General features: G+C 39.6%; 1 protein-coding gene across 3 annotated transcripts in view; it reads left to right on the top strand.

Moving 5' to 3' along the window:
* The window catches only part of syne3 (spectrin repeat containing, nuclear envelope family member 3), a 41,906-nt gene that overhangs the window by 13,326 nt on the left and 2,974 nt on the right, over positions 1-25,606 (top strand). For all 3 annotated transcript variants that reach the window (XM_023274343.3, XM_023274345.3, XM_055006052.1), the window contains 12 exons: positions 291-650; positions 5,231-5,367; positions 6,830-7,004; positions 7,900-8,082; positions 9,308-9,451; positions 10,861-10,995; positions 12,942-13,103; positions 14,560-14,732; positions 15,958-16,477; positions 17,560-17,703; positions 19,520-19,705; positions 21,252-21,302. In XM_023274343.3, the coding sequence (XP_023130111.1) occupies positions 291-650; positions 5,231-5,367; positions 6,830-7,004; positions 7,900-8,082; positions 9,308-9,451; positions 10,861-10,995; positions 12,942-13,103; positions 14,560-14,732; positions 15,958-16,477; positions 17,560-17,703; positions 19,520-19,705; positions 21,252-21,302 (2,370 nt within the window). The remainder of the gene's footprint in view (positions 1-290; positions 651-5,230; positions 5,368-6,829; positions 7,005-7,899; positions 8,083-9,307; positions 9,452-10,860; positions 10,996-12,941; positions 13,104-14,559; positions 14,733-15,957; positions 16,478-17,559; positions 17,704-19,519; positions 19,706-21,251; positions 21,303-25,606) is intronic.

The raw sequence follows: 25,606 nt of genomic DNA, 5'->3' as shown, positions 1-25,606 counted from the left end.
AATGCTAAGGTGATGGTAAATTGAGTACATTGAACATACATGAATTGATCAGTATGTTGTATTGAATTTTCATGTGGGCTATTACAGTGTTGCATATTCCATTTCTCAACATGTTTTGCCTGCCTTTTATTAGCTACTGGCATTGTCTTTAAAACAAGACAATCATAAATATCTGAAGTTATAACAACATATCATGTAGAACAAACCATGTTTTTAGGTGCTCTAATGTATTTTTTCCCATCTGCATCTGTCCACAACCCAACATGTTGAATTGTTTCTTCTTCTGCCAGGCTCTGGATGACAGCGTGGCCTGTGAGGAGAAGACCCTGCAGCATATTGAAGGTGTGGCAGAATCCGTCAGGGCCAACACCTCTCCTGCAGGGGCAGAGGTAGTGGTAGAGGAGGCTGAGGAGCTAAGACTGGGCTGGCAGAGGCTGAGGCAGGGCCTGTGTGAGGCAGAGGAGGGTCTGCGCGCAAGTCTGGATTCCCACAGTCAGTACATAGCCAGGTGCTTACGGCTGGGAGAAGACATCAGCCGCCTCAGACTGCTGCTGCAGGGGTTAGACCAGGAACTAGAGCACACCCACAAATCCAGGGACCACACTGACCATACAGAGGAACAGATTGTGGGCCAGTGGAGAAAGTACACGGTAGGTTTGTTAAACACATCAGTGGTGTAATTAAGTTAGTGGAAAAACAGCTTAAAGGCAGGACAATCATTATGCTATTTAGGTGAACTACCTGCTTCTTATTGTGGCACTAAACCTGCAATCTATGAAGTATAATTTACAATTTCCAATCTAGTTAGACATTCATTAACATGTTTTGCTACTTGATAGTTTTGACTACACTGTGTTGTGGCCACATTTCAGCCGATACCAAAAAAAAAATGATGGCCTTGATACTCATCTGCAGGTTTGTCTTCTTTTTGTTGTGGTATTGCCAGTCTGACTCAATTTCTTTCAAATTGTTGAAGAAATTTTACTTTTAATCCTTCAAAGTTTGCTTTAGTGGGGTGTTTTTTGGTATTCCAGCATAGGGTGGGCTTACCAACACAGAGCATGAGTCTGTGAATGAAAGCTGAGCCAGAACATTTGCAGTGTACCCAATTTATGGTCAGAGGGTAGGGACGGGACTGTATGTAAATACAAGGGCGAATAGTGGTTAGTTTGCATATGGCTGCTAATCAGTGATAGAGGGTAAGACAAAAATGAATGAAGAGTAGGTGAATCAAGGAGTCTGGCAAACAGCTAAAGGTAAGAGGAGGGTCTGACAGACAGTAACAAATAACAAAAGATAAAAGAATTGTGGATAACCGTAGGAAATGGAATGAAGGAGTGACACCAGAAGGTATCTGTAGAAAAAGGTGTGCTATTTTCTTCATCAAAGTATACCAAAATATTTTGCGCTGTCCTCCCTCATTGCCTTTGTCTTTCTTACTATTCTCAATTGTTTTCCTAGTTTGCTTTCATTCCATTGTCTTTGTTTTGTTGTGATGGTTTCTCTTATACTGTCATGTTCTATAAACATGCCTCTATCTGTAGTCCCTCAGAGGTGGTAAAAACGTATGTGTCCTGACAAGATGACTCTCAACTGGATTCTTTATTACGCTCACAGTATACTTTCCAACCTATTTAACGTGCCTGACACACAGGAAACAGTTTCCTGCAGTTCAGTTACTGAAGCTGCTTTATCACTTATGTGGATTCACTGAATGCCTCACAGAGGAGTGGCAGAGCCACAGGCATATTATTATTTCTACCTTGGTGACTGACACTGTGACATGTACTAAGTTCAGTTACTTCTTTGTCAGGCATGTCTCCACTAGCCTAAGATTAATCAGCAATCCTTTTCCAGTGTGAAGTAGGAAAGTAGGAATATGAATGTGACACTTTGCTTCTACAGAATTAAAATATCATATGCTTTTATATACATGTCTGCAGTATTTGGCAGATGAAGTGCAGAATCAGCAGGAAATTTCTGGAGAATAAACAAAGAATTTTACAAAAACATTCGGCACCATTGGGCCTGTGAAGTGACTTCTGTTAGTTGTGACTGGAATGCTAAATTGTCTGTCCCTGGAAATACTTTTCCAGGGTTGGATTTAACTATGTTTGTCTAGATCTAGACTTCTACATATTGAGTATGTAAGCCATGTATTTATTTGATATCACTGTGAAGAAAGGACACTAAATCAGATCCCAAGAAACTGACACTGAGCGAACTTCTGTCAGACTAAAACCTACATTTCCAAATGACTCTATGTTCGATTAGTCTTTTCTCATTTTTAAAATTCCACTCTGGGGTTTATTATTTTTTGGCATCCCAGTGTCATGGTATTGACACATGAAATGAGGTTCTCTTAATCTTGCATTTCACCCACTACATTACAGCCTCTGCAAGTTTTTTAAGTAGGCATTTTTTTTGGGCAACAGGAAGGTTTTTTTTGAATAATACACTGGATTAATAATATATATGTGGCATTTTTGTAATATCCAGTTTTACTTCATGTTTGCATTGGATTTGGCATTTTCTGATTTTTGTTATCCTAATTTTTTTATATTAGATTAGATAGACTTAATTGTATGTCTCGATGGTGACAGAAATTCTTCTTTTGACATGGCTAAAAGGCAGCAGGTACAACTGCCATAAAAACACAGTAAAACAGGTATGTGCAGTGTCTATTTGTCATTGTTCAAGATGGTTGTTGCTGAGAGGATGAAGGAGTTTTAATAGATATTTTATCGGGCCAGTGGGACTTTGTAGCGTCTGTGTGATGGCAGTAACTGGAAAGAGTTATGGAGGTAGTGAGAGGGGTCCTCTGTGATCAGGGGTGGCTTTCCTGATCATAGATCAATTGTGGAGCTCAGAGATAGAGGGAAGTGGGGAACCAATTATTTTGCTTGCCTGACTGATTATATGAGAAAGTTTTGTTTTGTTGTTGGTGGTGAGGGAGTTGTATCAGGATGGAATGTTGAAAGTGAGAATTGGTGTTGTGCAGGGCCATGCAGAGACCTTTGGGGGGGCAGGTGTTCAAAGTTAAAAGGGGGCACATGGAGCACGAATTTGAAACACCATACAGAAACATACCTGACAATATAACTGGCTGAATTGTAGCAACCCATATTCATAAAGAATGTAACATGGAATCATGACATACCAGATCATTGTTCACACCTCATATCTTTGTTAGGGGGCAGTCTATGTTTGACTGATGGGGTACATTGAACAGCTTCTGTTGGGGTGGGTGGTGAGGAGGCTGCTGCTGATATCACTGGAGGTGGACTGTATTGATCTGAAAGTGTAGACACTCTCAGTGGTGCAATGGTTAAGTCTCAGGATTACTGATCAGAAGGTCAGTGGTTCAAACCCCCACCTGTGCTGTCATGTATTTGTGACAAGTTATTATTTTGAAGCTGAATTTACATCATCATTAGACACTGGACTGTTTAACTGTGGCTACTCTTCCTGGAGTCCTTGCTTTTAAATTTCATACCTTTTCAAGACATATATTGTATAGCCATGGATTTGCTCCATGATGCTGATTCATAATCTGCCCTTTATTATTCGTAGTGCTTATAATAAAGTTAAAAAAAAAAAATTTAAATGATACAGAAATCATGTATTTAAATGTATTTGTGCTTTTATTCAGCTTGACTATCCACTTTGCACAAGACAGCAAGGTTCTAAAAGTTATATATTTTATATTTATGCATATTATATTTAATTTGTCTATATATACAAATGTTATAAACAAGTACTGATATCTTTAAATGAGAGGTTGAGAAAATCACAATTCAAATTCTTCTAATTATTATTGTTATTGTATTTGTACTGCAATAGTCCAAAATTATGTGAAAATGCATGTACGTAGTTTCAGTGAAATAACATAACCTCTGTCTCATTGCCTCTAGAAACAGGAAACACACTGCAACTCACTGACAGTAAAATAATACATCTCTCTGATGCACTTTGCCCATGACAACAGAAACATACAGAAACAAAAGAAGCCTGGCAGACTTTATCCTCTCAGCAGCTGTGTGGTTAACTAGCGGCTAGAACTGATGACAGGTGTGTGTGCAGAGTCAGACACACACACACAGGATGCTCACTTCATCAGTCATCTTGCAAAAATACACCGTACATAAACGAATCCCGCTGCAGAACCTCCTCTCCATCAGGACCATCAGTTGTTGATGTCCTCCCTCGGGTCTCCGGTTTCTAGACTAGCGGCGCTAGCGCAGAGCTACAGGAACATCTGGACCCCTCAGAGCAGTGGGGGACGTCTACGTAGATCACGTGACCGACCGACGGTAGATCTGAATTATTTTTAGTTTTGTTTTATTTATTATTTTGGTCCTCAGAGACTTTTACACACACACACACACACACACACACACACACACACACACACACACACACACACACACACACACACACACACACACACACACACACTTACAAATAAAAAAAAACTAAATAAAATTAAAAAAGCTACTTTGACATCTGTCAGATCCATTGTGTTGGTGTGCTGTTTTTGTTAAACTGGGTAAAGAAGTTGTTAAGTTGTTCTACAGAGGAGAATGGATCTGAACAGTTAGCTACCGCTGGTTTAGGGACTCTGTCCATCATGTTTAACCCCTGCCACACCTCCCTTGCATTACCAGATCAGAGTTTCTGGTCCACCTTGTTTTTGTAATTGATCTTAGCCAACTTAGCTGTCCTCTGGAAATCTTTCTTCAGATCCCTCACTCTAAGCTTGTCTTCATGCAAAAAAAGCCAGTGTCTTTTGGACCAAGCAGATTTTCATGTCCCTCATTATCCATTTCTTATTATTTGTGTGGATAATTATTTGTTTAGCGGGTGTAACGGTGTCTTCACAAAATAAAACGTAGGAGGTCAGTACGTTTGTCAGCCTGTTGAAATCATTACCACAGTCTTTAAAAAAATTAGGGCTGGCCACGTTAACGTGCCCCGTTAGCGTGTTAACTGTGACTGTTTGCTTCTTCAGTCATTTCACTGCGAGTCTGTTGACATTTCTGTATTTTTTCCATGGGCGATGTGGTCCCCATATCTTTTGAATATGAATTAGAACTGGAAGTTTTGCTTTTATTTGTGATCTGAATGATTTGATGAGTGGGGTCAGGTCTCTTTAGTGTCCAGTCTTTGATTGACTGTTTTGGCTTGGCCTCATTTTGGTTGTTTCCAATGTGTGTACTGTATGTTGCAGGGTGTGAGGAACACTCTAGCAGGGGAGGAATCCCAAGTGGAACTTCTTAAGGCTCAGCTCAAGGAACTCTTCAGGTTCTCAGAGGACTCGCGCCACCTTTCTGATGATGTCCTAGCTGTTGTGAAAGAGCATCAAAGGTATGTGATGGGAAAACCTACCACTGTTTGAAAACCCTGATAGACAAAACCTTATGCATCATACTCACATAACCTAATGACTGCAAATAACTGTTAAAATCTTCTTATTTTTTGTCAGTTCATGACGACAATGAGCTGCTGAACCCATGTTAACACTTTGTTGCTCCTCTGTGTAGACACTGTTTTCTATTCTGAAATTGTGTGATCATGTGATTAAACACTGCTAACTGAGGAATTCAGGATTATACATTGTGTGAATACTCATCAGTGTCAGCATAAAACTAAACTGTGACCATAGGATGCACTTCAAGCTCAGGTAAAGCAGAACCTATATGTAATCCCTTAACTTGTCGGCTGCTATTGCCCTTTAATGCAATATCAGACGCGTCGCATAACTCCACCACGTTCCACGAGGGAACACGGTGGAGTTATGTGATGATCGGCTTTGGTTTCTCTTTCCGTCTATTAGTAATATTACTCAGAAACAGATTGACGGATTTTGATTACATTTTCAGGGAAGGTCAGAAGTGACACAAGGACCAATTGATTAGATTTTGGCAGTGATGCAGCTTATAGTCTGGATCCACGGATTTGTTAAAGATTTCTGTGTCATTGTGAGATAGCGGCATGGCATCACTGTAACTATGACAACAAGTGAACACAATGTCAGCTGCCTGCTGATGATCACATGATTGTGATCCTACTACAAATCGAAACCTGCAGACCACGAATTTTTTAAAGGTTTCATCCGTCAGAAATCATATGACTTATCAGCCTTGGCAGACTACTGCCTTCTCTGAGTGCTTTTCTTATTACTATTGTGCTCTAAATTGGACCATCCATCCATCCATTATCTATACACCACTTAATCCTCACTAGGGTCATGGGGGGGGGGGGCTGGAGTCTATCCCAGCTGACTCAGGTGAAGGCAGGGGACACCCTAGACAGGTCACCAGTCTGTCACAGGGCTACATACAGAGACAAACAATCACTCTCACATTCACACCTACGGGCAATTTAGAATGATCAATTAACCTCAGCATATTTTTGGACTGTGGGAGGAAGCCGGAGTACCCGGAGAAAACCCACGCATGCACAGGGAGAACATGCAAACTCCATGCAGAAAGATCCCGGGAAAGCCGGGACGTGAACCAGGGATCTTCTCGCTGCAAGGCGAAAGTGCTAACCACTACACCACTGTGCAGCCCTAAATTGGACCATGATTTTCAAAATTAATATCAAGCTGTATTCAAAAACTCTTAAAACTAGCAACTTCATACATTTAATAGTAGCATGTTCAGATCCATAAAATTAGATTTCTTTTTGTAACCAGAGGATTATACCTGCACAGTATTTTGTAACCTGCATAAATGTTATGGCCTTTATATACTGTATGTATAAAAAATATTATTTGCTGCTTTGAATCCTCTACAAATTGTAAATCTTTTGTGTGCTCATGCAGTGTGAAATGCCGAGCAACCAGACTATGTTCAGAGTCAGAGTCGGGGCTGAGAAGCATCCTTCAGGATCCACTGCTGGTCTATGCCCAGTGGAGCCACATGGTTGCTCAAGTATTGGAGACTTCTTCGGGGGTTACCGACTTCTCCCACATAGCCATGCTGGTCCAGAGTATAGAGGTAAAACAAATACATTAACTTTTGAAAAAGTTTGACTGATGAGAAATAGCTTATCAATTTAAATGTGGGTGTGTTCACCCCAGTGGTGTGGTTCATTTGGTAAGACTGAGAAAACATTATCAACAGACAGGCAGGTCTGATCGTTTAGATGACATTTAATTTGTCATAGTTAATGCTACCTTTGGGGAATATCAGATTCTCTTGGCTGCTGCTATTTACTGATCATGATGTTTGTTTATTTGTCTGATCTACATATACATCTCCTGTATGTGTATATGTATATATATATATATATATATATATATATATATATATATATAATATTGGAATAGCTAGATCAGTCAAAACTGTGATTGGATGTCATGTGGCCACCTCTTACAGTCATTTTTTTATTTTCAAACCAGTTCTGCTCTTCCATGGCAGTGTTGAAGCTTGTTTTAGAGCTAAATCATTGTGGCAGCACTGACGTATAATCAAAATTTTATTAATTTCTGTGTGGAACTTTTCATGGAAAAATGTTTTGCAGTTGAACCCTCAATTTGTATCAGTTTGTACTTCATTACATAGACAGACAGATACTTCATTCACTGCCTTTGGGAAATTCAAGATATCTAGTAGCTCACACGGGGTACATTATTTTAGGAAATATAAGGAAAAGTGTAAAATAACCTGCCAGTTGTGCTGGTAGAAGAAATTCTTATTATTTACCACTGATGTTTTTAATAATAATAATAAATATTATTATTAATATCTGCTTACATTTATTTCACCATTGTCCAACATGTACTTTGCTTTATTCAGGGTTGCAGCATGTTTGGACAAGCTTGACCCTTTACCTTGGTCAGCAGTACGGACTGACTGAATGTGTTTTGTGTTTCTGTACTCTGTATGTTAGCGTCTGCTGAAGGACAGTGTCCAGCTGCAGGAACGTTTCAGTTTGCTGCAGGTGAAGGGGGACCTGCTGGACTCTGTGTTTGGGCTTGATAGGTCTGATGGTCTGCAGGGTGAACTGAGTGCTGCCATCAGGAACAGAGAGCTGCTGCATGCTCAGCTGCTGCAGAGGAAGAGCAGGCTACAGGTATCAGCATGTCATTCATTTGGCTTCACTGCATCTTTAATTTGATTGTCAAGTATTCAAAGTACTCTGACTTTGTTTAGTATAGTCAGAAATACTGTTTAAGTCAATTTCGTGGTGAAGGGATAGGTAAATTCTGTATGAATAAAGGCAGTTGATACAACTGAATTCAAATCTTTTATTTCATAACAGTCATCTTTCTTCCACTATGTTTAGTATGGTGGATTGCAGCACATCGCATTTTAATCACACATTTGTGACATTTAGAACACATTGCACTGGAACTTTGCATTGCTCTCTTTGCTTTTCAAAGCTACAAACGAGCCTATGATTTCACATGTCCCACAGTGATGAACAAAAGAACACCACATTACATGGTGACCCACAGGAGCAAAGAGTGCTCTTACCAGCACAGCTGCAAATGTGAAGTAGAAAAAGAGGAATGATGTTACTGACATTAGTTTTACAGTAAAATTAGTCTCTCACTGATCACCTGTTCATCAGGCCATTTGGTAAGTTTAATGTGTCTTTTCTCATATCTTCAGGCCAAGTCAGCAAAAATGTATAAGATTAGAATCATCTAATCCAACTTAATGACCATCTAAAAATACAAAAAGATGAGTGAAATCTAATCTGACCCTTTCTTTCAAAATATGCATAATTGCAGTTAATTACCAATATACTGCATGTCTCTAAGCCTTTCTGATAATAAAATCAAACTTTGATGGGTGAATATCAATTGCTTGAGAATGTATTTGACTAGCCACTTCCTTTCACACAGTTTTAGATAAGTTGTCCCTGAAGTACCAACAAATTATACTGTATACACTATTATTATACTATTATTGTATGAAAATGAATAGAAAATAATGCCACCAGACTGTGGAATTTAAAAATAACATCACACCGCCTCTACTTGTCTGAGACATATTCAGTTTTATCACCTCCACTGTAGGTAGGTGAAAAACACAGGTACTTGTTCATAATCCCATCTTGCATATTCATTGCCCCAAAGGTTGAAGTTATCAAATTAAATGCTAAATTTAAGTTTAAAAAAGAGTGAAAGATGTGTACTATAGTTTAGAAGAGTAAAAGCTGAAGGTCTTTGTGCATATTTTATTTTATTATAGAAGGAAGCAAGAAAGAAGAAAAGAAAGACATTTCAATATGTAGTCCAGATATCACTGACTGTATAATGACGTATTTAATGACATTTTGTCTTTCATAGGGCTTAATTTCAAGAACAAAGGACTTTGGTAACACCTACGAGTTGATTCACTCCAAGCTGTCCAGTTTGAGAGACCGACTAGCGGCAGCTGATGGCCTCCAGCCTGACATCCTCGCCAAAAAAAGCCAGTCAGACCAATTCAGGGTGAGGTCACACAAGGTGCATGGTGTACACTTAAGAACAGATTGTAGCCTCCATAATTGGAGATTAACAAGCAGCTTTTCTAGTGTCACAATTAGCAGAATGGAGACTTGTGTGTGTCAAGTGATTGTAGTATAAAAACACCTGTATCTGGAAGGTCCAGTCTCTGTTTCTTCAGTATTCCTGCTACAATTGCAACATGAAGACTAAAGAACACTCCAAGCAATTCAGAGAAAAGATCGTTGAAAAGTATAAGTCAGGAGATGGCTACCAAAAGATTTCCAACTCACTGGTCATCCCACGGAGTTCAGTTAAATCCATCATTAAGAAATGGAAGGAGTATGGCATCTGTTTAAATCTGCCTAGAGCTGGCCGTCCTCACAAACTCAAAGACCAGGCAAGACGAAGACTGGTGATGGAAGACACCAAAACACCTACGACCACTCTGAAGGAGTTACAAGCTTCAGCGGCTCAGTTGGGAGAGACTGTACATAAAACAACTGTTGACGGTTCTTCGCCCGTCAAAGCTGTATGGAAGTGTGGCAAAGAAAAAAGCCACTGATGAAAACAGCTCAGATGAAATCTAGCGTGGAATTGGCCCAAAGGCATGTAGGAGACTCCCAGGTCAACTGGAAGAAGGTTCTTTGGTCTGATGAGAATGGTGGCCACTCAACTTGTTGAGTTAGCAGGGTGCCCTGGTTTTCCTATTCTTTTAGCTTATGAATTGTTTCTCTTGTATGACGGTCTCTCTTTAGCCATACTTGTTACTTTTTATTATGTTGTTGTAGATAGTAATTCTTGTTTATCTCTGCAACAATCTTTACTGATGCACTAATCTGTTTTCCTATTTTTACTCAATTATCCTTGAATTCAACCCAGTGTCTCTAGCAGTGTAACCTCAGGTGTAGTTTTGCACATTAGAATTTATTAATGAATTACATGAAATTTGAATAAACAAAATTGCCCAAATACTCTATAGGACCACTGTACACCTGCAGTTTAGAAAGTCATCTATCATCTAGTGTATAATTTATTTTTTTTTATTTAAATGTGTGCTTCTCTTACTATAATGATCAGTTCCACTAATACTAAAAATAGCAATATGGTCTTATGGAAGTACAGTCATTTTGAAGGGATTTTACTCTTATTTCTAATTTGTTTACCTGTTGACAGTAATTGATTGATCAATTATATATACAGTTAAAATCCGTCCATCCATCCATTATCTATACACCGCTCATTAGGGTTGTGGGGGAGCTGGAGCCTATCCCAGCTGACTTAGGATGAAGGCATACAGTTAAAATCATTTTGTCTACTCATTTGTCAGAACTGAAAGTTTACACCAAACTACAGTTCTGCATTTGTATTTCTATTTCCTGTGGCATGCTGTGTGATATAATGTGTGTTCTCAGGTGATCCAGAAGGACCTGGAGGACTGTGAAGGCCATATCGTGGTGCTAGAGACTCTGGTCTCCTCCAGTCCGAGCAACAGGACTCAGTTTGAGAAGCTCTGTGGTGAATGGAAGCATCTGCACAAGGCAGTTAGGGTAAGAAAGGAAAATCATTTAAGCAAGATTAAATTCTGAATCATATCTTTACACTCATCCTCAAACGGGCAGTGTGGAACTTCTGTCTCCCTCCTCAGGTAGTGAGAATATCAAACAAGCACAGTTGACTCATGCTTATGACGTGGTTAATGTAGTCTTAAGCCTTTGGCCTCAAATAGATATGAGACACCAGCTTCTACTGGGTTCTTTCCATCTCTACATACTTTGGGTCCAGGCAAATACATCACAAGACATGATAAGTATAAAACAATTAAAATATAAAAATAAATTACACACATGGATGTAACTGAATTATGTGGATCCATAAAAGATCCCAAGGGGAACTGCTATCTTCCATGTTGCTTCAAATGATTGCTTGAAAGGACTTTTAGTTTCCAGTTCACCTTTTCTCACATCCTCGGTAACATCATCAGACGACAGTGACGGATCTCCACTGCTTGATTCCCTTCGGCTGTTTCTGAAAGGACAAGTGGTTCATGATGTTAAGCAATACTGATAGGCAATGATAGATAGTATTGTTTGTTGATTAATTTATGTGAACAAAACATATGCTCTGGCTATCCTAGTTAGCAGCCTCTAATCTAGTCAACATACCGATGGTAGTTTAAGCAATACAATACCAGCCATGTGTGTATATAGGATTGGCATTGCCTCCTAAACTGTTTATAGTATACCGTGCTCTCCTTCATTCACTCATTCACACAGACACTTCACAGAAACCCGTGAAGTGTCTGTGTTAACACAACCTTACCCTTACCTGTTAAGAATGAATGTAGATCTCCTAGCCCAGTGGTTCTTAACCTGGGTTGGATCGAACCCTAGGGGTTCGGTGAGTCAGTCTCAGGGGTTCGACGGAGGTCAAGAGACACCTGACTCATATGATTGGTGATGACACGCCCTGCTTGGCCATCACTGGCTGCAGGTGATCACGCTACATTGCTTGGCCAATCTGTGCTGCAGGGAATTTGGTGTTCTCAGTAATCGACTTGTGACTGTCGTGATGGTACGTTGTGTGATTTCTTTCTTAATATTTTAATCCATACTAACTATGTTGAGCAAAAAAAGAAAGTGGTCGGACGAATATGTACAACATGGATTCACATGTATAACGGAACGTGATGGGAGTCAGCGTCCTATCTGCATGATTTGCAATGCCAAGTTAAGCAATTCTAGTCTAGCACCGGCAAAACTAAAGGAACACTTCCTTAAGCTGCATGGAGATGGGGAATACAAGAGCACAAGTGATGTTAATGCAGGGTTCATTTTGTTCACTAATAAAACATATAACTATGTCTTGAATTTGAAAAAAATCATATTTTATTTTTCAATAAAGAAGGGTTCGGTGAATGTGCATATGAAAGTGGTGGGGTTCAGTACCTCCAACAAGGTTAAGAACCACTGTCCTAGCCATTGCAACATAATGGCTATGTGTGTCACGAAGGCTACTAAGGCACTAAGCTGTTGCCAGCATCCAGAAAGGTGGCAAGACAGATTCCTAACTCTGTAAAGGGGGCTAAAGCCAACATTAAAGCCTTACAAACACTCAGGGCTTAGTGACAGTGCTAGGTAGTTATACACTATGCCTCGAAACACAAACCTCAATTTTTTTCTGTGTGAAGGATAAATGGGGATATGACAATATGCATCCTTCATGTCGATTGGTGTAAAGCTGGCCGCACAAAGAGGATCAAAACTGTATGTGTGGGCTGGAAGATGAAACTCGCCATAAACAGAAGGGTTGTTTACTTCTTTACCTTTAACTGAAGAGGACCTTTGTGGTTGAAATAATGCCATAGTTGCATTAAATAAAAGAAGTGCAGGTAATTAAATGACTGTTTCTGTTTCAGATGTATCCAATACATTGCATCAATTTTCAGTTGTTTTCCTTGCCACTGAGTGTCCAGTTGATGTTCTTTTATCTTCAGGTGAAAGTGAATGAGAGTGAGGAGAATATCACAGAACATGAGAGTTTCCATGAAAGCCTGCTAAACATAGAGAAGTGGCTGATGATCATGAAGCAGAAGCTGGAGTCCTTCCACAGCCCCTCAGGAGAATGGAGCATAGAGGGCCGCCAACATGAAGCCGAGGTCTGTCTGTGTGTTCTCAAACTCACAATCAGAAGTTTTTCAAGGCAATTTTTGTTCATCTTATAGGTTTAGTTTAATATTAGGATTTTGGCAGACCCGTTATGCCGGACAAATTAATAGAATAGTGATCCAGTTTGGAAAATAGGACAGAAAAATGCATCTATTCCTCAACACAAACTTAAGATTATTGGGCCATGTTTCTTATTCTCCTTATCAGCACTCAGCTAATAGTGTGGATGCTCATCGTGATTTCAGTTGTTGATCCCCAGTATGCCCTGGGACAGGTTTCTGGTCCAGCTCTCTGTTTACAGGGTTAGGTTCTATCTGCGTTAAGGGTTTAGCCCTGATAGGATCTGTAGAAAAGCTTAAGCTGGAGTCTGACCTGGACACTTACCTACCTTCTGACTGCCTTCAGCCAAGCACCTATCCCGTTTAGTCTAATAGTCAACTGAGTAGCCTTTGTAATTAAGTTACCCTTTCAGTCACGTTTGTTAACAGCAACTTTTCTCTAAGTGGACTGGGCTCTTGGTAAGTTGCTAGGTTGTGATTTAGAGGTTAGGATAAAAACCCCAGGGATAAGTTTGTAATTTTAGAATTCTGCTTGACCAGAACAGCCTTTCAGAACTATGGAGAGTCTCATGCACACAATTGCTCAGTTTTTTACTACCATCAGACATCATGAATGGCTAATTAAAAGTCTAAACTAATAATATTTAAATGCAAGTTAAATGTTTATTGTAAATTAGCAGCGACGACATACCAATGCAATCAGTCCAGAACAACAGACATCAGAAATTACACTTGAGAAACCATGGTAGAAATAGATCCTGTCTGATTATATATTCCATCAGTGTAAGCTATTTACTAAAGCATATGAGTATTTAAAATGTAAAAATCAAATGCTTAGTGATATAGCCAGCATAAAACGTAGAACCTTTAGGGTTTGCTGTGGCTGTTTACTAAAAAATATTGTTTTAGTGTTATTTTTGAAAAACTACTTGTACGATGATGAAAGTTTCCCATAATATAGCAAGAAAAGCACTCAGAAAGCACAATACTCCGCCAAGGCTGCTCAGTTGTTGTATCATTTCCAGCGGCTGAAATCTTGAAAAAATTTGTGTCAGAAATCACGGCACCATAGAATGTGGTGATTTAATTTTCACTGCCGAAATCTAATCACTTAGTCATTGTCTCATTTCTGACCTTCCCTGAAAATGTCATCCAAATCCGTTAATCTGTTTTTGAGTAATGTTGCAAACAGACAAACAAATGTACGCCGATCGTCACATAACTCCACCACATTCCTTGGCGGAGTAAAAATAATTGTGCCTTGAAAGTTACACACATCAGACGACATGATTGCTGCAATCAGTCTGACTGATGAGCCTCAGTTATATTTGATGTGATATCTCTGACCACCCTTTATTTTCAAGTGCTTAATTGTTTCTTTCCACAGAGAGTACTAGGAGAGTTCCCAGGGAAGGACCTTCAGCTGCAGCAGACGGAGGTCCAGGGTCAGGGAGTTTTGGAGAGGACTTCAGGGGAGGGACAGGTCCATATTCTTCGAGACATAAAGCGATTAAAAGACTCCTGGCTGGCCCTGTACAATATGAGTCTCAATCTTCACAGGTATCTCTAAAAATTTGTATAATCCGGCTCATCTGGCTTAGTGTGTGGCCAGGCAGTCTTGGGTCTACAATAATTTTGGATCATTTACACAAAAATGTTCATACAGGTTGTTGTGTCCTTTTTGAGCTGTTGTCCACACCACTGGCCTCTACAATCTATTAAACACACATGTAAATACTGATGCTTGTCTGAGGAGAAGAGTGAGGGATTAAAATACACACGGTCAACTGGGGAGCATGACCCTAACACTTTGGGTTTAAAAGCAGTGTTAGGACATGTAGGTCAACTTTTTATTCCCTGAGAGAAACTTCATGCAAGCTGGTTGCACTGAGAGTATGTGGATTTCACCCATCCCTGAGGCAAGTGCCAGCAGAAAAACTGTCTGACCATAGAGTCCCCACTTTTAAGTTAATCTGATCCTGCATCTCAAAAGGGGCCACAGAAAGTGCCTCCAGAATCAGCAGGAGGTCCCAGGAGGGGATTGATAGTTTGATGAGAGAAGGTTTGCAGCGAAGAACATCGTTTCTGGGGCAGGGGGCACTGAACAGGCACGAACCACCTGACATTTATGCTTCGAAACTTGAACATATCCGGGATCTGGGCAGTGGAGCAGAGTGGGGCCAGCTTGTGCCTGTGCATAGTTTAGCTAAGACCTGAAGAGACAGTTGAGTTGAGAAGTTTGGGTTGGAATCTTCTGTTTGTAGTGAGATTAGGTTTTTGAATAATCTGTCGTCAGTGTTAGTCATATTTAAGGATGGGGTGTCCCTAGCCTCCATGATGCTGACATGCTGAGTCCCAGCCAATCTTGATTGGCAGAGAGCAGTAAGAGCCTCTGATGAGGTCGTGCTGAGGGCATTCCCTTATGTAAGACATGAATCAAATGATACATAAGAGAACTGGATACATCTCAGTTGCAGCAGCTCTTTCAGTCCTCCATAGATACATTCTTAAATTGTAAATGTGATATGTATTCAGCAAATCTGTTCTGAAACATTGTTTTGCAAATCAAGTTGTGTTTTCCTCAATGTGACATTGTCTCCTTTCTCAAATATTACATTAATGTTAGTTTTCCCTGAATATAAACCATAAGATCTTCTATGGCGTCAGGTTTATTGCTGCTGCAAGAAAAAAAACTGTGTGGAGGCATAAAAAAAATAGGTTTTTCTGAATTAAACCTACAGCGAGTGATTTATGAGAAAACTTAAGCTATTTGTTTCTCTTTCAGGCTGCTCAACAGCTCCATAGAGCACACAGAGTCTGACTTACCAACAGTGTGTGGAGTCTCGTCTAGCTCGGGGCCTGCAAGAGGAGAAAGCCTGGAGGGACAGGCAGGGGAGGGTGCATGGATCCAGGCCCATGGTGAAGGTCACACCATACTGGCCGGAAAAGGCCATGAGCTTCTCATTCCTTCATGGACAGTCATGGACAGTGGTCACTCTCATGAAGTAGATTCCTCTGCTTGGAGCATTCATAGCAAAGCAGATAGCCATGGAACTTCCAAAGGCTCTTTTAGTGGAAGCCCTGGCACTGATAAGTTAACAGGAGGTGATGCTAGCGTCTTGGGTGGAGACAAAAGGCAAGCAGTATCATCCCTACAGGCCAGCTATGGTGAGGGAGCAAGAACGAGCTCTGGAGAAGGTGGCACAGAAGCAGCAGAAGGCCTAAGCTCGGGAGGAGGAGCATTCATGCTGTTCAAGAAGGACTCAGCCGAGATGTCGTCAACAACACCAGTTCAATACACCATGGTATTGCTGTGCTGTGTTTACTCAAGTATTTTCATGCCTCCATGCCTGACACAAATGTTCATTTTGACCAAAGGATGAATTAGAGTTTTGTAGTCAAGGGTTAAGGTCTTTAGTGCAAAATGTCACCCTTGTCTTACAGGATAAAATGATGATGGCATGACATTTTATATCCTTAAGGTGAAATCTAGACAGGCATGGATATAATCTGGTTGACTGGTTGGCAGAGGCATACACATTCAGGGTGATTATGTTAGTTCTCTGAAAATTTCATTTCACATTTCTTCCACATAGAATGCCAGGAGTCTCATTTTTCTCTCCTCAATACTAGAGGTCATTTTAATCTCAGACGTTGTTGGTACGAAAAAGCTCACCATAACTAAAATACTAAAAAGGTCTAAAATCATGAAGTGAGCTACTTCAAGGTGCTGAAAGTATTCAATAGGTTGTTACTTCAGTACTGTCTGGGATTTAATGTGTTAAACTTTTAATCAAACCTACATTCAAGAGTGAAAAACTTCAAGAACCCATCAAAGTGTCTATGGGACAAGTGAATAATACTTTTTGCCCCCTTTTGATTTGGGCCTGTTGGCAAATTGCAGTAAAATTGTGCTTTGTAGGAAAAGAAGCATTTTAAAATAACTTTGAACAGTAACAGTTGACTTTTTGTCTTTGGCCACCCTAGTTTTTTATTTTGTCTGACTTGTGCACATCTGTCCATGTTCCTGCTCATTCAAGTGATAAGTGGAGCTCTCTAGTCATCAGTCTTAATGTTTAGTCTGTTGTTGCCATGGTTTTAGTTGTAGAGTGTTGGTGAGCTTTGAGTGGCTGTGATCATCATCCAATCCATTTTGCACGTACTTGGCAGAACAGTTTTTCATAAAATCACATTGACAGGAAAAATAAATCGGCAGAGAAATTTGGTGACAGATGACTGCTGTGGCCTTCTCACTAAATAGATGTCATAACAGTCCACACAGCAAGCAGGTATCCCCAGTGTTCCCTGAAAGGACATGAAATAACTGCTGACTTCTTGATAATTTTAGTGTGCACAAGAGTTGAATAACATGTTTTAAATTTTGCAGGGAAGCAAAGGACACAACAAATCCAGGAGGTGGGAGTTTGAGTCCTGGCTGTCACAACAAAACGAACTTCTCTCGGGGGTCCTCAGCTCCAAGGAAGCAGCACTCAGTGCCAAAGAGGTCAAGACTAGACAAGACACACTCAAGGTGAGTTTCTGTTTACATTTAAACCTTCAAGATGTGTTTTTAATCTCAGGCTTGTCTAGTGTTACACCGCCCATCATTCTTAAGGAAAGATGCCAAGACTGTGCTGTTTTCACCAAATCTGTGGCAAGAAATACTAAAAAGCTTGTGGCTGATACTGACAGTTGATGATCACTCTGGAGGATAGTTGGTTTGGGCCTGTTGAAAACCGATCAACCCCGCTGAAGTTTTTGAATGTTGTAGCTCATTTGCTTAGTAATCATATTGACTGAATGTTGTTGCTGACCATTTGCTAAGCATACATATATGAGTATACATATATTAGGACTAGAGTAAATGTAATGAGAAAAACACTCAGAGAGCGCAGTACTCCGCCAAGGCTGCTCAGTCGTTGTATCATTTCCGATGGATAAGTCCCAATAAGTCCGCAGTGGTGGATTTGTAGTAGGATCACAATCATGTGATCGTCAGCAGGCAGCTGACGTAATGTTCACTTGTTGTCACAGTTACAGTGAGCAATTACTTGTTACTCCGCCAAGTAATTACTCACTGTAACTAGGAACCAAGGAACACGGCGGAGTTATGTGACGATCGCCGTACATTTGTCTGTTAATCTGTCTTTCTGTCCGTGCACAACATTACTCAAAAATGGACTAACGGATTTGGATGAAATTTTCAAAGAAGGTCAGAAATGACACAAGGACCAAGTGTTTCGATTTTTACAGTGATACGGCTTATAGTCTGGATCCATGGATTTATTCAAGATTTCATGATTGCAGTCCTACTACAAATTGACCATTGCGGACCTATCGGGACTTATCCGTTGAAAATGATACGACTGAGCAGACTCGCCAGAGTACTGCGCTCTCTGAGTGCTTTTCTTGTTACTTGATGTGTAAGCATTTTGTTACCAAAGTTGGGAGAAGAATGGCAGTGTAAAGCAACTTGGTATTTTGTTGGATAAGGTGGCTTCTGGTACAACATGACCATATAGTAGTAGTGCCAGCCTGAACATTTTGTCAACGAGAGAGAAATAAGTCCTTTGTAAATAAGAAGTAGCTCTCCTGATGAGATCTGTAAATATTCCAATTTTTTTAAAATTGTTATTTTAAGCCTTGCTGTACATTCAGGCACGTCACTCTGACCTCTTGTAGTTAATGTTTAAGTTCTGTTGCACCTAGCTTGTCTTCTCAAAACTGGCAAAAACATCACTAGGAAGGTCCAGTAATTCTCCAGTGTATCTGAAAAACTATGTTACTATTTTGTGCATTTGTATATGGAATGGTGCACATTAATCAACATCAGTGAAAATGTGCTGGGGTTAACTCAATAGCAACTACAATGGCACTTCACGCGGAAACAAGGGACATAATTCCCATTTTGAGCCATAACTGTATACTATTTAGCCTTATATCGCTGTCTACAAAAACTCAAATGTTTGTTTTCATTTCGAGGAGAGAAAATCTTCAAGCTAGAGTGCTGTTGCCTCAGGAAAGTGCCCCCATCCTCATAGAGCAAGTAGCAGAAGCAGCCAAATGTGACTTTGAATTATTACCCCATGCACCTTACCCACCCGAACTAGCAGCGTCCCACGTGTAGAAGTCTGAAACTTTCCTTTTCATTTTTCTTTGATTGCTTCAAACATTTGAGTTTTTGTTAATAATCCCGATTGAAGTAATCTTGTATAGTCCAAGACAGCAAAAAATGACAAATGACAAAGAGATATGCCTAAATTATTAAGTGTCAATGAAAATACGAGGACAAATATGAAACTGTACAAACTAGTTAATCTATAATAATGTGTTGTGTCCCGGTGCAGGCTTTGAGAACCGGAGTGTGCTTTGGTCAGGAACAGTTTCAACTGTTGCTCCAGGAGAGTCAGGGCAGTGAAGATGGTTCTGGACCAGCAGAAGATGTGGGTCTGGAGGAACTTCGCTACCGCTGGATGCTCTACAAGTCCAAATTGAAGGATGAGGGAGAACTTAGGGCCAGGACCAGTGCCAAGGTAAGACAAGTGCTAAGCACTGATCGTTTAAGGGGAGAAACATGTAGCTTTTACTATACCTTCTCTAGACTTTCTTCTTGATTGAGTCATCGGACCTTTAAGAGCCTTTGTGTTTCTCAGACTTTGTCTTTCAAACTTGCTTATAACTCTAGTAACTAATTTATCTGCTGTTGAATTGGTACGTTTTATTACTAAAAAAAACAACAACATTGTATTGTAATGTATTTTTTAAATTTGTGTTTTTTTTCTCAATAAATTCTAACCTAAAATAAGTATTAAAGTCATCGATTGTGCATTCATGAACTTGGCTTCCAAAGGAGACAAAAGTTTAAAATTAGGGTCACAAAAGAAAAGACAAAATATCCCCTGGTATAAAAAAAATAACAGACCCATTTATATGTGCAGGTACACAAATATGGGGAAAAAATCTGAAAAACAAATGTAATTGCACTTGAAAACTGTCCACAGATGCTTTTACATACCAGGGTCCTGCATTCATTGTTATATTGGGGTCATAGGCTTCCCTTTTGGTACACTGCTTTTTCTTACCATAAGGTGGCAGTGTAACATTATATGCTCCCGCTTGAACAGTGACACGGAGAACTTACCCACATGTAGTTAGTTGTTCATCTCAGCAGGCTCCATCAGTATAATGAAGTTAAAAAGATCTAACTCCACTGCTAGTTGTGGTGAAGGCCAATTAAAACAAATGTTCGCCAAAGATGCTCATATGACAGACTGGTAATTATACATGCAAAAGAATTGAATACCCTTTCAAACATGCACTCTGTTCCGTTAATCTGACGACAACTAAATGGGTCAGCTGCCTTAATTAATGTTCACACTGATCGCTTATCTGTAAAAGTTGCATCGACAATCTTATCAATCAGACCTAGTAACACATTTCCACACCAATTTCAACAGGGCACAAGTCTGAACCGAAACATCACATTAACGGAGAGACATACACAAGCAGCAATACTTTGAGTTGTGTGAAGTGATTAAGTGAAGGATTTTTCCACATTTCATCACCAATATTAGCACAAAAACGTCACAGAGACGCTTAATGCAGAGTTTGTATGCCGCAGCACATCTTTTTCTTTGCTCTAGAATTTTAAATCTATTAGGCAACAAAATAAAATGTACATAATGATAAAACCATAGTGAAAACAGACCCTTACCGCTTAAAGAATAATGATACTCAACAATAATGATTATAATCACATTTTCTTTTCCTCCCCACAAGATGTTAAAAGGAGCTGAAGTTTGTTTTTATCACCTGTTAGCTCTGAGTTTAGCACCTTTGGCATCAGAATCTGAATAACTAGAATGCTGGCACTTTAATGGATTGATCATGCCAACAATGTTCCATGTCTGAAAGGTGTTTAGTAGTGTGGTCCTCAGTGAGTATTATTTCAAATGTGTACTGGTTTAAATTTAGTATATGTGTTATATTTCTTTTAGCAGTAATCCAGTCATTGTTGTATGCAATGTCGGAGTTTTAGGTCACAATTTATACTGAAAATGACACGTTTTGTCTTTGCAGAGAGTCTCAGGCAAACAAGAGTCTCCAGCTGTGGCAGCAAAGGTACAAAAGGTAAGGATACGATTAACAGATATGTTACCATGATTATACTCTCCCTGTTGAGATTAAAAACATAATATAAATTTCATAGTGACCTTTCACATTTGTGGTTGTTTGTTTGCAAACAATGCATTTAGTAGTCTTGCTAAATATAGACATCATGAGCTTTTTATCAATAACAAGTGCTTTTTTTTGTGGTACCAAAGCAGTTGCAGTTGTTTTAGTTAAGTTTGATTTAGGCCAGCATGTAGGATTTAGGTCAGTCTATTGGCAAAAATGGATTATGATATTGTATGTTTCCATTAGTGTGTAATCACCTAAACATACTAATATCTATGTTTTCATTAGATAAAGAGACTTTATTGTCATTGTGCAGAAGTACAATGGATTTTGTATGGAACAACACGACAATTAGCGGCAGTGCAAATAAGAATAAAAATAGATAAAAATACTCTAAAAAAATAAAAAGAATCAAAGTACTATATACACAGTATGCTTCCAAGTATTAGAAATATTAGCTTAGAAGGAGCACTTTATTTCGACAGAGGGAGCAGGTACTCTTCCACAGAGTCTACCATGTTGCACATGTTTGTACAGTAGCCTGGTTCAACAAACTAAACACTGGCTTTAGAGAGGGCTTTCATGTTTTTGTGTTTTTAGCAGCCATGGTAAGTTGTCCTACATACTTGAAAGTGGAGGGCAAAGAGGACAAGGGGTATTTATTTATTTGTTGCAATCTGTAACAATCAGTGCAATCAGTGTTCCTTTAATAGTGGAAGAAAAGTCATTATACAGTCATGTCTGCAGGTAGCCAGGATAGACCTAATGTTCTTTGCTGCTTTGTGCAGATAGTCAAATGGCATGTATACATTTGAAAATAGCAAAGGTGCTTGTAAAGGTCTGGTTCAATGATATATTTTCACATGCAGTAATAAAATACAGACTGACTTTAAAGTGTTGAAAAGGAGTCTACATGACATGAAACTGACACATGGAATACCTCCCTAAAACTGACATAAAACTGCCTAGAGGGAGGGTCCTCAAAAACTGAGTGAATCATGAAAGAACGAGACAACTGAGGGAGGTCACTAAGACACCTGTGACTTTTCTGAATGAGTTTCAAGCTTTAGTGGCTCAGAGACTGTCCCTACAGCAGGTGTTGCCTGGGTTCTATCTTTGTAGGAAACACAAACATACTGTTGCCCACAGGGTGTTTGTTTTGTGCAGCTAGTTTCATTTCCTCTTGTATTAATTATTAAGCTTTATACACACAGTCAGCACCATCCACATGCCCGAAATGGCAAAAAGACACATTTTTAGTTAAGCAATCCTGTACTCTTTTTTTTTTTTTTTTTTTTTTAAGGCTCTTGGTCTTATTTTTAAGCACAGCCATTACTCATGAATGCATTAGTGAAGTTGGAGGAGTGACTAGCATTTCTGAGTTTGACCAGTAGTTCATATGAATTAGAATACCATTGTACTGATCATTAGACAAGCTGGGAACAATCCTTGACGTTAACTTATTTAAAAGACAAAACAAAAGGCAACAGTGAATTTACTATCCATACAGTCCATGTCAACATCCATCACAGTAAGTTCCAGTTTTCCTTTTTAGATAATTTATTAGATAACTCATCGCCAAGCCTACTTTTTTCTGAGTGCTATGCATTTCTTGTGGGGCTGCTTCAAACAGAATGGTGTTCGTGTCGCTACTTCTCAGGCAGTAATTCATATAGTCAGGACTCATCGCCTTAGTAACCAAAAACATGGAGGAGATGCTTGTTCTGGCCATGACTGTGTCTCCTGAGTTGTATGATAATTAATTAGAAATTATTACAAACAGGGGCAAAGCTAGTCTATCACACAGTTGTGGTGAGAATGGTGATATGTTGCCAAGATATTGTTGTCATAGAAACAAAACCTGCACAGCGTGGGAGCGACTGTTTTCTTTTTTTCTTATGAAGTGCTACCCACTGCCCTACCACAGTTTTTCTGCCCAAGAAAAGCACAGTATGGACATGAAATAGTTAGGAATTGTATCATTTTCAGTAATTGTATCATTTTGAATTTGAAGTTTAATACAGGTATTATTGAAAATGAGTACGTTAGTTAGACTACATTGAGAATAGAAGATGTTTCTTGTCAAGTGCAAGACATTTTGAGCATCTGCGAAAACCATACCATTCATACCATTAAAACAAATATATATTGTGCAGCAAAAACACATGTATGTTTTTCACAGAAGATGTTCCGTATCACACAATAATGTAATATTGTTGCACAGGTAGAAAAATAGGTTCCACTAGATAAACCTTCACAGTGTTGTTTGCAGCAGGAGTTGTAGTTATCTTTAAGGGAGGGGAGTGGACAGAAGGTGATTTTTTCTGAGCTGTGTTCATTGTTTTCTGAAGCCCTCTCCTGTTTGTCTAAGTGCAGTTTGTGTACCACATTGTGTTGGGGTGCGTTTATGCGTGATACGATGAGATCTGCAGATCCCCGACCAAACCTCTCCTACACCTGATGGACTACTTTGGGACTGAGTCTTCTCTCCCCTATAGAGTGGATTCCCTCTAGAGAGCAAATGCACCCTGCTGTTCAAAACACTGGGAACATGTGTTGTGCATAATGATAGCAGGTGCCTGCTGCTCCACATAGAAATGCTGTGGGCCAATATGTGTAGGAGTAGCAAGAAATGTTTTAGAGCCGAGAAAAGCTGCCAGCATCTCATGGAAGCTGCAGTCTTTGAAAAAACCAGGGAAGATGACAAACCAACATTTTCACTGGATTATCAAGTTTGTTTTTTTGATACAATGAAAAAAGAAGTCTATCAACATGAAGCGAATAACAGGGTTGCACAATTACCATTCAGATACCTCAGATAGTGCCTTCAAAGTAATAGAGAGAGCAGGTAATGAAGCACCTGTGTTCTTTTGGGAAAACACTGGACAGAAAACCAGACATGAAAAGGCAGTAAATTGACTTCATGTTAAAAAAAAAAAATGCTTGAAAATAACCATGCAGAGCCTGCCTCTCCACTGACAGAAGACAAAGAACACTGGAATTTGCCATCAAATCCTGATCAGTTAAGAGTGGTCTTTGATTCAAGTGCGCAATACAGAGGAGTGTCCTTAAAACAAAGCTGCTTAGTGGCCCTGATTTAAACAACATCCTTTTGAGGTTCTGCTTTTCAGAAAAGAAGCATTAATGGCTGATGGTCAACAAATGTTTTATTGTTTTCTAGTACAGAAAGAGGGCTACACAGTGGCTTGGTGGTTAGCACTTTCGCCTTGCAGCTAAAAGATTCCTGGTTCATGTCCCAGCCCTCCCAGGATCTTTCTGCATGGAGTTTCATTTTCTCCCTGCACATGTGTGGGTTTTGTCCATGTTCTCTGGCTTCCTCCCACAGTCCAAAAATGTGCTGAGGTTAATTGGTGATTCTAAATTGTCCATAGGTGAGTGTGTTTATTTGTCTCTGTTTAGCCCTGTGATAGACTGTTACCTGTCCAGGTGTCTCCTGCCTTCACCCTAAGTCAGCTGGGATAGACTCCAGCCCACCGGAACCCTAATGAGGATTAAGCAGTGTATAGACAATGGATGGATGGATAGTACAGGAAAAACACAAAGACAACCTCAAATTATTTTGGTATGAAGATGATAACCTGCACAAGCATGTGAAAAAATGCACAAAATGCTACAAAATGAAAGATCACATGCCGTGGCAATTATTGCAAGGTGTGCTGCAGCTGAGGATGAGAGAAGACACAGTGCTAATGCAAAGCAGTTTGTAGTTAGACATTTTTATGTTGATGACAGGCTTGCATCTGCACCTAAAGAAGCTATTGACATCTTCACAAAAGCACAAACGATGCACAAGTCAAGCCTGAAATTACACAAGGTAGCAGCCAACAGCCACAAGGTTATTAATGCTTTTACAGCTGATGAACAGGCCAGAGATTTGAAAGACTTGGACCTCAGTTTGGACCATCTGCCCCTCCAGCACAGCTTGGGAATCCTGCTGAACCTGGAAGCAGACATGGTCACATGCGTGTCAACAAGAAAGGACATACATAAGAAGTGGTGTTTTGGACACTGTAGACAGTTTGTATTAACCCACACGATGATTCAAACTGGTCATCAGCAAATTTCATGCAATTTTTTTTTAATTTATTCTTTTTTACATTTACTGTTTCTAGTAGTCCAACTTAGTATTTTACCGAGTGTCACGGAGTTCAGGTATTGAGAGAAGTCCAGCAGTGACATTTTTCTTAATATTACAGTATGTTCATCACTTTTTTTTTTTGCGAGTAATATTTGTA

Source organism: Amphiprion ocellaris, chromosome 20, assembly GCF_022539595.1.
Source record: "Amphiprion ocellaris isolate individual 3 ecotype Okinawa chromosome 20, ASM2253959v1, whole genome shotgun sequence".
NCBI lineage: Eukaryota > Metazoa > Chordata > Actinopteri > Pomacentridae > Amphiprion > Amphiprion ocellaris.
The sequence above is the reverse complement of the archived record's forward strand: the minus strand, read 5'-3'. Positions and strand labels throughout refer to the sequence as shown.